Source organism: Cuculus canorus, chromosome 5, assembly GCF_017976375.1.
Source record: "Cuculus canorus isolate bCucCan1 chromosome 5, bCucCan1.pri, whole genome shotgun sequence".
Taxonomy (NCBI): domain Eukaryota; kingdom Metazoa; phylum Chordata; class Aves; order Cuculiformes; family Cuculidae; genus Cuculus; species Cuculus canorus.
Window position 1 is genome coordinate 38,048,671 of NC_071405.1, and position 13,685 is coordinate 38,062,355.

Consider the following 13,685-nt stretch of genomic DNA (forward strand, 5'->3'; position numbering starts at 1 on the left):
GGCAGGAGGGGCGGAACTAGATTATCTTTAAGAGATAATCAAAAACTGCAGCTTCTTCACAGTAAGCAGACACCATTTGTGGAGTAACTTGCCCATCTCTAGCAGATATGTTCAGAGAGCACGATCCAGCAAACACAATGCCAGCACACTCATGATCAGATTCTACAGAACAGCCTGGGAAATCACACACTCAAATGATTACTGTTTCTTGCTCTGTTCCTCACCAGGCCTGCAGCTAGGATTTTGTTCATGGAATATTTCAGACAAGAGTTCATCAGAAAACTGCCTAGAAAACATGAATGTGTACAGACGTTGGTGTTATACAATGCAAATTTGTCAAATCAAACCTTCTGTAACTGACTGGCATGATTATTTTAAGTTTGGAACACAGTACAGACAAAGACACCCTGTAGAGGCAAACCAGGCATTACATGAAACAAAACAGAGGCCTCAAGGTTATGTGGTAACCATGGCTTAGGTATTAGCCTGCACAATGCCCAGATACAGCCTAAGACGCATTTTCTTTTAAAGTAGTAAAGGACGTTTCACTCTTCAGCAAGATGTCTTTCAAAATAAATTCAAAATCTGCATTAATATGTTGGAATGGCATTACTCCTTACGTTAAATTCAGAAACAACAGCTTTCTTTTCACTTATTATGCTAATAATTTTTACACCCTGTTAATTTTGCCACTGACTTTTACTTACTATTTTGAGCCTGGGTATTGACACATACCATCTTTTTTCATGTATATGAATCAAATCTTTACCTCAGGGCAAGACTCTAAAGTTTGCCTAACATAGGGCTTCCCTTGCAGCCAGAGGGACTTACAGACATAGAGAAGGTGTAGATTCAGAGCTCAACAATTAAGCTGCAATATGGTGTAAAGCATTTTGATAAGGTAGGCTCGTGTCCTGCAAAATCCCTATAGATAAGCCCCAACATTCTAACCTCAATAATTACCCTTATTAGTCATTGCTATCTTTAAATAGACTTGACAAGGATATACAACATTTTCTTTCCTGAGTAATAATGGCTAGACTGTTGGATATATACAAGATAGGAACACAGAACAGCCCAGGGTAGTAGTGCTACACTGGCCTTATCCAAGAATTGCAAATTACTGGAAATGTATTTATTAATTTAATTAGTCATTCACCATCAAATAACAAGAAACTAAGTTCTGGTGCAAAAAATCTCTCTTTTCGTGTGTGGGTATACATATAAAATCATCACACTTCGAAAGTAGTTCATGTTACTTCTTCCATTCCCTATAGATCAAATAGTAAACCTAATAATGGCAATGTCATTAGTATTTCTACCTACCCTTTTGTGATTATCAATAGTGTATTTTTTTTACGTACTTAATGTTACCCAAAGTCATTACAGAAGAATTTTTCATACAAATACTTCCCATATGTCCATCACATGGGACAGAGCAACACTGATGTAACAACTTGGAGAGCCCCTTTCAGGATGTTATCACAGTTTTCTTAAATTGATTTTTAAAATGCTTGCTTAACCTCTAATTTGTGTAGTTTAAACCTCAGTAAGAGTCTGGACAGAAATTACTGTAATTTAAGGTTGTTTCTCCAAATCATATTACATGCAGATAGCCTGAAAAAACATGCTACATAAAAACACCATTATCTTTCCATTAATACTTTTTTCCTCTTCTGCAATTTGAACAAACACCCTCTCCTTTGGAAAAGACTCAGTTTACATATTTTAGTCCTCCTTTACCCTCAGGTTGTAAGACAGATACAGACAACCAAGTTGCTCAGATCTTCCAAACTCACAAAAAAATTCAAGAAAATACTTCTAGGGAATTCTCAGAAATTCAAAGAAATAATAATAAAAAAAAATAATGTAACAAAAGAAGTATTTTGCAGTCAATTCGACATCTGAAATTCAGCAGCATGCAGCTAACCTTTGTGTTTCCCTTTTTTCTCCTTTCTGGTGCTGCCAGTCTGACAGCTCGCAGCTGCTGCCTTGGTTTTTTTAGTTGGTTTCACAGCTTGAGCATCCACTACCACCTTTACATCTTCCTGTTCGGCCTCCTGCACTGCTTGAGAGATTCAGGGTACCCCATCAAAAAGAAAATCAGAGAGAGAAAAAAGAAGCAGAGAGAAAGAAAGAGAAGAGAGAATGAATTGAGAACTCTGTGAAGGCATAAAAGAGTAAGCACACATAGCAGAGTTTGTTTGTATTTCAAATAATTCACGCAGAAAGGACAATCAAATAAATCAGAATTTGCAAAGCTACAGTAAAAAGCTCAAAGTGTTAGGTTAGCTGGGATGTATTTCCTAATTATTTTCCTCCTTCCAATAATGTATTAGCTCCTAACTTTCAGGCCAAAAGTGACATTAGAATATTAATGTATTTCTGAGCTATTGCAGAAAGCATTTCTCATAGTAAAGCTCTGCCAGACTGATCAGCAGCAGTGGCAGCACCAAGGCAGAAAAAATTTATTTAGTCTTTGTAGTGCCTATGCTTACAGCTACATCCTAACCCCATCAAAAAAGGAATCATCAAAAGGTTATTTTCAAAGCACGTCTTGCACAATTAAGCACAACACAGTATGATGAGCAGAACGGCCACACATTTTACGGTGAAATTATACCCAAGCTGAAATTAAAAACTCCTCCTACTTTGTAACATACACAAATTAATTCCTTAGAAGTCTCAAAACAATATGATGCCATAAACTGTGAATGTCAGTGTAATTCATGCAATACTAGTTGTTTTTAAAGTAAAAAGAAGCTTTATCATTTTCTAAAAGCATAACACACTTTGAGGTCAATATTTGAATCTGTAGAAGCAACACACATAATACCTCTTTCTTCCGGCCAGGCCAGGCCTTGAAGTCAAATAATATCGAGTCTACAAAGGCATAAAAGCAGTTACCTTTGTGAAATACATAAAGGAATCATCAAACTTCACACCTCATACAAAACAAACTATAGGTGGGCACTAAGAGACTTTGGTGCCAGCTGCTGGTCACTGTTAATTGCTAAGCCTCACCGGCTTCACGTGGTGACTATGGTTTATCTCAGAGGAATATCACCTTGGCACCTGGGGCCTCCCACCATCCTTTTCTTTTTCCCCAAACTAAAGTGCTTTCTTTAAAAGGATAAAAAGAAGTCCACTTAGAAACCGTACGGGAAAGAACTGGCTGTCCATAAAATCACTTAAAAAAATATCTTGACAAACTTCATAAGCCTCCAAAAGACCAAATGATGCTCAAAGATGTGTGAAGTGCCTGTAATCTCTCTTTTAAGGCAGAAATACTCTCTAGGCTTCTGGTCTGTGAGGCAACTTTCCTGTTCACCAAATCCTTCATGTGCATAAATAGCAATAAACACGCCAAGAAGATTCTCAGGGTAAGATGAAACGGATTTAGCTGTGTCTGTGAAGACTTCGGCTACAGCTTACAAACCCACAGCTACCCTCCCCAGAAGAGCAACCTGTTATGAATAGTAACATTTGCCAATCCAGCAATCTATCCTATATTTGAAGTTCAGTGTCTCTATAAAAACTAGGGTGTGCTCTTTCAGTTGTTCGAAAGATTCACAACATAATGAGCATGAGACACTCAATAAACACATGCTCCATTTCTCCTTCCACAGAGGAAGAGTTCAAGTATTATAGAGAATATACATTAAATCAGTAGAGGAGTGACTAAAAGCCCAAAGACATGGCTTGCCACTGCCCAACTCCTCATTCTTATCTTTATCACACACTAATTACAAGACAGCAGTCCCTTTGCTGACTGTAAAGGAGCACTGGAAATGAATAGGGCATAACGAAAGGAGTGAGTGCACAAGACACCAGGGAAAATGGCACATAAAAGGCAGTACACTGCGTCCTATTCCCATGGGTATGGCAGCCTTGGATTAAACAGGGAAGGAAAAAGTTCCCACTCCACAGTCTTTAAATAGGTGCTATTTGCCAATCCAGCAATCTATCCTATATTTGAAGATCAGTGTCTCTATAAAAACTAGGGTGTGCTCTTTCAATCGTTTTAAAGATGATAATCAACATTATAAATAAATTCAGTACTTTACAAATGATCTACACTAAACGACCAGACAGTTCTCTAAATCATTTTAAATACAGCCATATTCATTCAGTCAGATGAGGCATCATTTACTTGATCCGAAGCAATGATTAAGCAGCAGAAGATGAAACATTCTGGCATTGTTAAACGTTAGAGTTATCTTCACTGTGTTGTCAGCCATCCTTTGATCTAACAAGTAAAAGTCTGAAGCTTTTCGAATTACTTTTGTCTCACATCTTTCAGCAAGAGATATCTGATTATAAGTACAGAGATGGAGCTCCAAAGGACAGAGAAGGAAATATTTCCATTGCAAGATTTCCATTTACAAGATTTCAGTCCAGTAATCATTTTAAGCTCTTACAATCACCGCTGTCTATAGTAAACGGGACTTTCAAACATAAGTGATGGAAGACGCAAAATAAAATTTAAACCATAAATGTGCAGATACTGCAGCTGGGTCCATGAAAGGAACGGGCACAGAATTTCCTGTTTCTAAACGATGCTTTTCTGACCTTTACCATCACATTTAAAGCACTACCTCTAAAAGAAATCCAAATCTCATCCCAAAATACCATTTCCACCATAAATTCATCTTACTCTTAGCTATTAACTATTTGGCAAATAGCAGAGCTTGGCTAAAGCTCATCCACTCACTAATGTTTTCTCTTGTGGCTGCACCTATCAAAGAAGCGATGTAGTTTTGCTACTGACTGTACAAATTTGGTTCAGGGCAGCAATGAATTCCAGATGACTTCGCTACGTACTTGCACTGAAACACAGAGCAAGTGCTGGTCTCTCCCACCCATAAGCGCAAACCTCCCCAAATCCCTCATGTGTCAGTGCTGCCCACTGCAGTGTGATTGGCAGAGGAGCTAATGCAGCACAGCAGTTCCTGCCCACAAGGCCAGTCAATACTTAGATCCCTGCAGAGGAGAGGGCAATGGGCTGCCTTCTGAAGCCTTCTAGGTTACAGATCTGCAAGCCTACCTTACTCAGCAGGTCTAACAGATTTAGATTTGCAGCGAAGTGAAAAAAAATGGTGTTCTCATTCCAGTGGTTTCTCCTGCCCTGGAGAGTTGTAAGAACAACCATTTCTAATACCCTCTGTACTTGCTGTAAAGCTGGTAATCAGCACATGGAGCTTTGAACTTACTGAACCAGCACTCCTTCTAGTCTGTCTTTGTGGAGATGGAAGAGATAATTTAGCAATTCATAGAGGCAATGGTTATCCTCAAACGCGTCATCAGGGGATCAAATGTCCTCCCTTCTGCCCTCTACTATATATTTGGTCATTAAGTAACAGTCTCACAAGAATTTCCCTTCTCAGCAGAATGGGGATGTTGAGACAGACTCTAACCTGCATTCTCTGCAGACTCTAGATTGCCCCATAAAACAATTTACAGTTCCCTGTAAAAAAGCCTGAATAAGGAAGGTGAGATAAACCGGCCTCCCTAGATAATATTCACTGATAAAACAATATGATTATGTCCCTATTTGTATGTTAAAAAGTTAAAAACAGTTCCCCAGAATAAACAGAAATTAAGAAGCTTACATGCAGCTATTCAGTGATTGAGTTTCAAAGACTTTTACTCAAAAATGCACTCATTTCAATATAAAATGAAATTCAGGCAACTTTAAAAATTCCTAGTGATAGTTATCTTAACCAACAGGAGAGTATATTTGAAAATCTAGCCCAATACTGCAACGTGCCCAACTCCAAATTATCTAAATAAACACTTAAAAAACACCCACAGATTTTCCTTCTCTATTATAATTGTTTATACCAAAATTAGCATTTAGACAAGACAAAAATGGAAGAGCATGCATTGCAGTGAGACAGAATTCCAAACAGCAAATAACGCTGGACTGTCAGACCTGGCGTTTCATTCTCAAATTTGGATTCAGAAATTATAAGAAATAGTTTTCAGATAAATGGCAAGTTTCCAATGCAACGACAACATGATTTTAATTTTAGTGTTATTCATCCGTGTTCATTAAATCAAGCACTGACCACTAAACTCAACACAGCATTATAAAAAAATACTTTTTCGGAGGGACAAAACAGCACAGATTGTGATGTTAGGTCAGGATCTGAGCTCAAAAGAAAAGCTGAACAACATACAAATAGTCTGTTAACATAGTAGAAGGTGAATGTTTAGGACTTGCATCAAAGCAGAGAAGGGCAGTGTCCTGGCTTTGCCTTGCATCATCCATGGCCTAACTGCAAAAAGTGGGAAAAAGCAGCCTCTCCCATAAATCAGTTCTGTGTTGGACAACACTACATGTTACTGGGATAAAGGCACAATCCACAATCAAAAGGCTGCAATTTGTAAGTGAACAACCTATGATGCAGACAACACAGAATTGAAAAAAAAAGAATACTGAAAGATTGTTATCCACACATATTTATATGAGTGAATGAAAATTAAAAGGATGTTTTTCCATCTGGCCTTCACGATGAGAAGTTCACACAGGAAATTAGTTTCAGTGTAGCATTCAATGCAAAGGCAGATTTTTTTTTTTTTCATTTGCATAACCATTTTTCCTGATACAAGTGCTCGCACACTCTTACGATCTTAGAGGATGGGAAAAAAAAAATCAATGAATCATAACTTACCAATCCCTACCATATAAAAATGCCATGTGCTAAAAAAAAAAAAAAAAAAAAAAAGGAGTTTTGATCAGTACACTACATGAAGAATGAAGCAAGCGAAAAATCACAGAAAGAACTTTTTCTTAATGGATATAATGGATACACGAAAAAATTGTGCAGTCTGCCTGGAGAACACCTGAAGTAGAAAGAGGCTAAACCAGACAATGAGGTATGTGATGCACATCATCAGCCCAACTACAGAAGGAAAATATTCATTCTATTTACCAATGTTTTCTCAACAGTAAAAGTAAAATCCATTATGAATACCATGCAAACAAACACAGAGTACAGTTCAGACAGGGTATACCTTAACTAATCAATGCAAATTGCTTGTCCTTCTCTTACTCTTGCCAGAGATGCTCTTGTACAAATGGGTTGCTAATTTCCTTTGTGAAGCTCCAGCCCTAGTGAATCTTGCTGCTTAGTTGGGCTGTCATGCATTATTACTTTATTTTATCAACTTCGATTCTGAGTTTCTACAGTCATCTAAAAGACACTGAATTCTATCAGAAACATTCTGAGAATGGGCAAATGCACTACAATTTACAAAGCAATTAAATATTTTTCTTAGTTTTATATGACAATAAAAATAGTTAAACACAAGAGCCTGAATTACAGCAAGGACTCCGGTACGTTAGGTACTATTTAACCACATACAAAGGTTAGGCTTTGTTTCAAAATGCTTATAATCAAAGGTATTACCCCCATGACTAGTAACTTAACAGTCAGATCTCAGATTCCAAAAAAATTATATTGCCCATAAAAGCCCTACGGCTTATGCATCCAACACTGATGTGTTGACTGGGCTGATTTTACAGAGGTGAAAGTAGTCCTAAGTGAAACTGAATGTGAACAGGTGCTGCTTAAGGACATTATCAAGAGTTCATTGCTATAAGAAGATTTCCTCAGAAAGAACAAAGGAAGGAATCAAACAAAAAATTCTTTTTAGCCCCGAGATATCTGCCGCCTGACCACAGGAAATGAAGAAGAAATGGGAGCACGTGAGATGGAGAGTTAAAAGCAATGCAGACAACTAACATGGAAAGCTAAAATTATCCATGCAAAACATACTCCAGGAAAATTAAGGAGTGTAAGAAATTACATAATTATTTTGTATACTGGAACCCTGAGGGACCCAGTAGGCTTTAATTGCCCTGATGAGCCTCCCCGGTGTCTCTGCCCTGCCCATGGGCCACAGGCTATATTTCAGCTCAGCCTGGGCGGTGCTATGGGTGTGCTGCTTTCCAGCCGTGTCTCCTGGGAGCACCCTGGCACGAGGCTGTGGGGAGCTCATCTGTTCGATGGACCCCTCGTATGCATGCTGCGGCCTGGTCTCCTGGTCAGGCACCCTCTCCTCCCTGACTGGCATGCTGGAGGGCCCTGGCCCAGGCTCACCTCTTGTTGTGTCAGGTACTATTGAGGATGCTGTGAGCAGCGGTCGGCTCTGTCCACCAGGGTCACTGCCGGTGGGATGATGCTCTGTCTGCGAGGACACTGCCTGTGCTGGGTTACCCTCACCTCCTGGCCCCTGCTGCTCCCCAACACAGAAATTAACGGCTGGTTGTGAAGAAGCAACTGAAAGTAAATATACTTTAGGTGGAACTTTCAACCAAAGAGAAAGGAGCTTTCCAAGCAATTGTGAGCAATTGCCTCTAAACTTCCTTCTCAAACCTTTCAGTATCAAGAACCACAAAAAGACCTCTAAAAAACCTGCTACGAGCTGCTCTCTGATCCTTACTGCCTGGTTAGTTTGTTTATTTTGGAAATGTACTAGTGCAGTAAAGACTGCTGATAAATCAAAAAGATGCCTTAAATGATGAAGGTGAAGAGAGTGAGGCTGAAAGGAAGATTTCAGAATATATGCTTATTGGAAGTTAAGTATTTTGCCCACGTGATACTGATACTTGGAGTGCTGCCTGATCTCTCAGTATTAATAGTCCTGTGCACAGAACATTCCTTGCTATCTTCAAAAAAATAAACTAATACCTTCTCATTTCAAGGTCAGTGGAAAACGGAAATGTTGAGATATTGTTCTGATGAACACGCAAATATATGTTTTTTTAAAATGCATGGTTAACTGATGTCACCTTATAAAGCTGACAACTTGACAGTCATCAGAAAACTCTCTCTCATAATCCATGGTGAAGGTGCAGAATGGCACATCAAATTTAACAATCCAGGGCTATGAGTTGTCATCAGAAGTCTGTTCAATACACCACACAAGCATTACATCTACATGGGCTGCCAAATGTCAAAGAAGAAACATAAGAAAGTAATTTTCCTTTGCACATATGGTTAATCTAAATCTTTAAATTGGAAGTTGCCACAAAAATTACTCTGAGAATATCTAATTGAAAACATTTTTAATCTTACGTCTTTAAAATAAAAGCCACAGCTGCAACAATGTAGAGTAATACTAATGAAAGCATACCTGGCACTCATTCAAAGCACTGCCTTTCTGAGTGCTGTGAAAAGAAGCAATGCTCCCCAACAGAAATTCACTGTTTTCACAGAAGTAAAATTACTCTCCTCTATAAAAATAGGCTTTCATCATTTGCATTAAATATAATTAAATAATGTAATTAAATCTTCACAGTAACTAGTGTATCTCTGCATGCTGCTTGGCTGCAGAAACGCTCAGCATGTATCTGCAATCCATACTGAAAAGAACTGTACCCACAGCAGAATTTTGCAGAGTCATATCTTTGCTCAGGTTCTCAACAATCTTCACTAAATAAGTGATAAAGAGATATATGAAAATAAACCTGCAGATGTGACAGTGAGGCCATTACACCAATGGCAAGCGAAGTTTAATGAAAACTTTAAACAGGTAGCAATATGCCCTTATGAAGGACACAGAATCAAAAAGAACCCTGAGAACATAACAAAGAGAAGAGAAAGCAATTTGTAAGTGATCAGTCCTAGACGGATGGATTAAATCTATTCCAGTGAATAAATGACTAGGTTGCATTTAACATACAGTGTAAACTTTATAGCAATACAAAACACTGGGTTTGGCTTTTTACCTTGCTATTATAATGATGAAATAGTGAGGCATTATTGGTAATAGTAACAACCAGAGGCAAACATCATGGAAGTTAACAGAAAAAATACTTATTGCTTGACAAGGCAGGCAGATAATTTAGGGTGTAACCTACAAGTGTGGCCCAGAACTATATTAATATCTCCATTTCAGGGGCGGGAGGGGAGGGGGAGGGGAAGGGGAGGGGAGGGGAGGGGAGGGGAGGGGAGGGGAGGGGAGGGGAGGGGAGGGGAGGGGAGGGGAGGGGAGGGGGGAGGGGAGGGGAGGGGAGGGGAGGGAGGGGGAGGGGAGGGGAGGGAGGGGAGGGGAGGGGGGAGGGAAGGGAAGGGAAGGAAGGGAAGGGAAGGGAAGGGAAGGGAAGGGAAGGGAAGGGAAGGGAAGGGAAGGGAGAGAAGGGAAGGGAAGGGAAGGGAGAGAAGGGAAGGGAAGGGAGGGAAGGGAAGGGAAGGGAAGGGAAGGGAAGGGGAAGGGAAGGGAAGGGAAGGGAGGAGGGAAGGGAAGGGAAGGGAAGGGAAGGGTAAGGGAGAAGGGCAGGAAGGGAAGGAAAGGGAAGGGAAGGAAGGAAGGGGAAGGGTTAAGGGAAGGGAAGGGAAGGGAAGGGAAGGAGGGAAGGGAAGGGAAGGTGAAGGGAAGGGAAGGGAAGGGAAGGAAGGGAAGGGAAGGGAAGGGGAAGGTGAAGGGAAGGGAAAGGGGAAGGGAAGGGGAAGGGAAGGGAAGGGAAGGGAAGGGAAGGGAAGGGAAGGGAAGGGAAGGGAAGGAAGGGAAAGGGAAGGGAAGGGAAGGGAAGGGAAGGGAAGGGGGAAGGAAGGGGAAGGGAAGGGAAGGGAAGGGAAGGGAAGGGAAGGGAAGGGAAGGAAGGGAAGGGAAGGGAAGGGAAAGGAAGGGAAGGGAAGGAAGGGAAGGGAAGGGAAGGGAAGGAAGGGAAGGGAAAGGGAAGGAAGGGAAAGGAAGGGAAAGGAAGGGAAAGGAAGGGAAAGGAAGGGAAAGGAAGGGAAAGGAAGGGAAAGGAAGGGAAAGGAAGGGAAAGGAAGGGAAAGGAAGGGAAGGAAAATGTTGCCATGAAACTACTTCTACTACTGTGCCTGTGTTCCTAGATGTACAGATAATAAAACAAGAGGCTCTGTTCCCATGAAATATCTCTCTATACATATTATAAAACAAGATGTTTTGTTCCCATGAAATACACCTCTATAATCCTTTTCAAATAACAAAAGCAATTTACTGCACACTTGGTCCTACCTGGTCTAAAGATGCTGACAGGCAAGCACTGCATTACTGCCGGCCAGTACTTGAGCTCAAACGAACCACTAATGGACCAGAGTGGCAAAGATTCATTTATCTCGGGTTGGCCTGTTAGACTTAATTCATGTCAGTTCCCACATAACAAATATTTTCCTTATCATTATTTAATTAGGCATTATGACAACGCCCCAAAAGATTTTTAAGAGGCACACTACACATAAGTCATTACAAGCTAAAGGATCTGAAAACTTTTACCTGTAGGTGAAACACAGGCAGGAGCTAAGAAACGATCTGTCTGGAGACTTTGGTGTGGTGAATTCTGCAGAGCTGCTTGCTCAGTGGAAGGACACCCATCTCCCCCATCTCCTTAAAAGTCTCATGGCACCAAGAGAAATTGCTAGTAACGTTTGGCAGGGAGCAGAAATATCATTTCATCCTACCAATGTATCACCTCACTGCTTTAAAGATACCTAGGAAAATGTATGGCCACCCTGCCGATACTTCTCCTACTCTGTGGAGACAGCCTTTCCACAGAGCCATATCATTAAACTCACTCAGAAGAGACCTGTACCTGCTCAATTTCATGCTGAATTGAACTGGTCCCAGCATCTTCAATCCTGAGCAACAGAAGTGTAGGAAAGCCATATTTGTATTATCCCCATTGTGAGCTGTCCCAGCTGAGCTCAGTTACAGCCCTTAATTAATATCCCTCTATCCTATTGCATCTTAGATCTATTTGCACTTCCCTTTGGCTCCAAGCTAGATGATGCAATGTGCAGCCAGAGAACTAGCAGCAATCACCCCGCAACTCCCTGCAGAGGTTCCAAAGCAGCCAAGGAATCTTTTATATCGAGAAAAGCTTATGACCAGCTTAACTAGGAAAATATGCTGTTCTATTATACCTACTTACAAATAGCTCACCAGGCTGATGTTCTATTCCAGAACAAAAGTGACTTTGATTTTTTACTCCACATTCTGTTAATTATGCTGGGATGAAAGGAGTTTTTATTCCAGAAGAGAGTTGCCCATCAGGGAACCATTGCAGCACAGATAACTGCATCAGAATAAGTTATGGCAGTGTATGAAAGAACATTTCCCGGTGCAGAAAGCCTAACATCTCAGAATTGCTGAGATGTTATCTCTGACCTACTTTGCTCAAAGTACCATAGAGATATTTCACACAGGCACCCAATTATTTGTCGAAATCAACAAGTACTTTTGTGCTACAAAGAATTAGTACAAGCTGAAAAAAAAAAGAGTAGAAGAGGATGATAGGTGGAAAGAAGTGTTCTTTTTGTAGCACTTGCAGTACAGGAATTGATTTCACAAACAGGCTCATCCAAGCAATGTAGTTCATTCAGCAGACCGTCAACTCCCATCAAAGAGTCATTCTTAACTTAAAATCAGCATGCCCATAACAGAAACAAATGAACGGAAAAGAGCAGAATAGTTCTTTAGAAAAAGCCCAGCTGTCTCATGCATCCAACACTCCCACATACAAATGATTTCATTAAAGGGGAAAAAACCGCCAAGCCTGAAGCTCAATACTTTAGTTAAAAATGGCCATCAAAACCTAGCTACATACCATGCAAACAGTGTAACGTAAAACATTAAGCACATTCCCAGAGAAGACCACACCAATAAAGGACACTTCTGGAGTTCTTATAATATTTTCAAAAGCAATGTTCCTAACAAAAGATTTTACAAGGCAATAAAACACTTTACTAGGTAATTAAATTCTCCTAAATTGGCTTTTACTAACCGCGCAGTTTATTATAAGGACAGTGGTTCCCAGGGATTAACAATCTCTGTGTTGAATATGAGAAACTCTGTGCTGAATATGTGAAACATTACTATATTTTCTTACTTCTCTGAAACCTTCTGAAATATTGAAAGGCTTTGAGAGACAAATTTAGAACAAACTGATTTAAGGACAATAAATTAGTAAGTATTCCAGTAAACAGTGTGGTATAACATTGTGCAAGCTTGAAATATTCTACTCACCTATTCTGGCAAACCTCACAGAAATGCAGTATCTTTGCAATTAGTATAGCCAAACTTAGCTTAAATTAGTTAACAGCTTTCAATTTTATCATTAACATTCTCAGGCTTAAGCAAAAGTATGAACAGTAGAATACATAGTGTGGAACAGTATAAGCTTTACTTCATTAGGAACTAAGGCTGAAGATGCCTAAATATTCATGGCAGAAGGGACAAGCCAGTCTCTCTTCCCCACAACACTGAAATGGCAGCGAGTTACCTCACTTCATCCTGTTAGGTTAACATTGCAAATTCTGATGTTTTTGTCCCCAAAGACAAGTGAAGGATGTAAATTATTTACTAAAAAACAACAACCTTAGTTCTTATTTAACATTGAGAGATCATACTATGACTTCCAATAAATACACATGCAATAGGTCATATTCATATACCATGATATATGGTGCTGCTGTTGCTGTTAAGATACGATTCAACTAATGGTGCTTGTTCTTCTGAATGTTTCGTTCTGCGTGTTCTTGTGCGACTGTCCACATTGGACTGAACCATTAATGGCTCCTGGCGCTTTTTCTTTTGCTTCTGTTCTAGCAGTGCTCGCTGAGGAAAATACAAAGAAAAACATCTGTTACTGAACTCCAAACAGTAGCAACCTATGATGAAAAACAATAGATATCTTTACACCTTCTCCA

General features: G+C 39.9%; 1 protein-coding gene across 5 annotated transcripts in view; it reads right to left on the reverse strand.

The window, feature by feature from the left end:
- The window catches only part of TUB (TUB bipartite transcription factor), a 163,001-nt gene that overhangs the window by 37,163 nt on the left and 112,153 nt on the right, over positions 1-13,685 (reverse strand). For 3 of the 5 annotated variants that reach the window (XM_054067279.1, XM_054067281.1, XM_054067283.1), the window contains exons 3-4: positions 13,431-13,593; positions 1,931-2,068 (exon numbers count right to left, since the gene is read on the reverse strand). In XM_054067279.1, the coding sequence (XP_053923254.1) occupies positions 1,931-2,068; positions 13,431-13,593 (301 nt within the window). The remainder of the gene's footprint in view (positions 1-1,930; positions 2,069-13,430; positions 13,594-13,685) is intronic. The other 2 variants (XM_054067280.1, XM_054067282.1) reach the window with 2 other exon arrangements.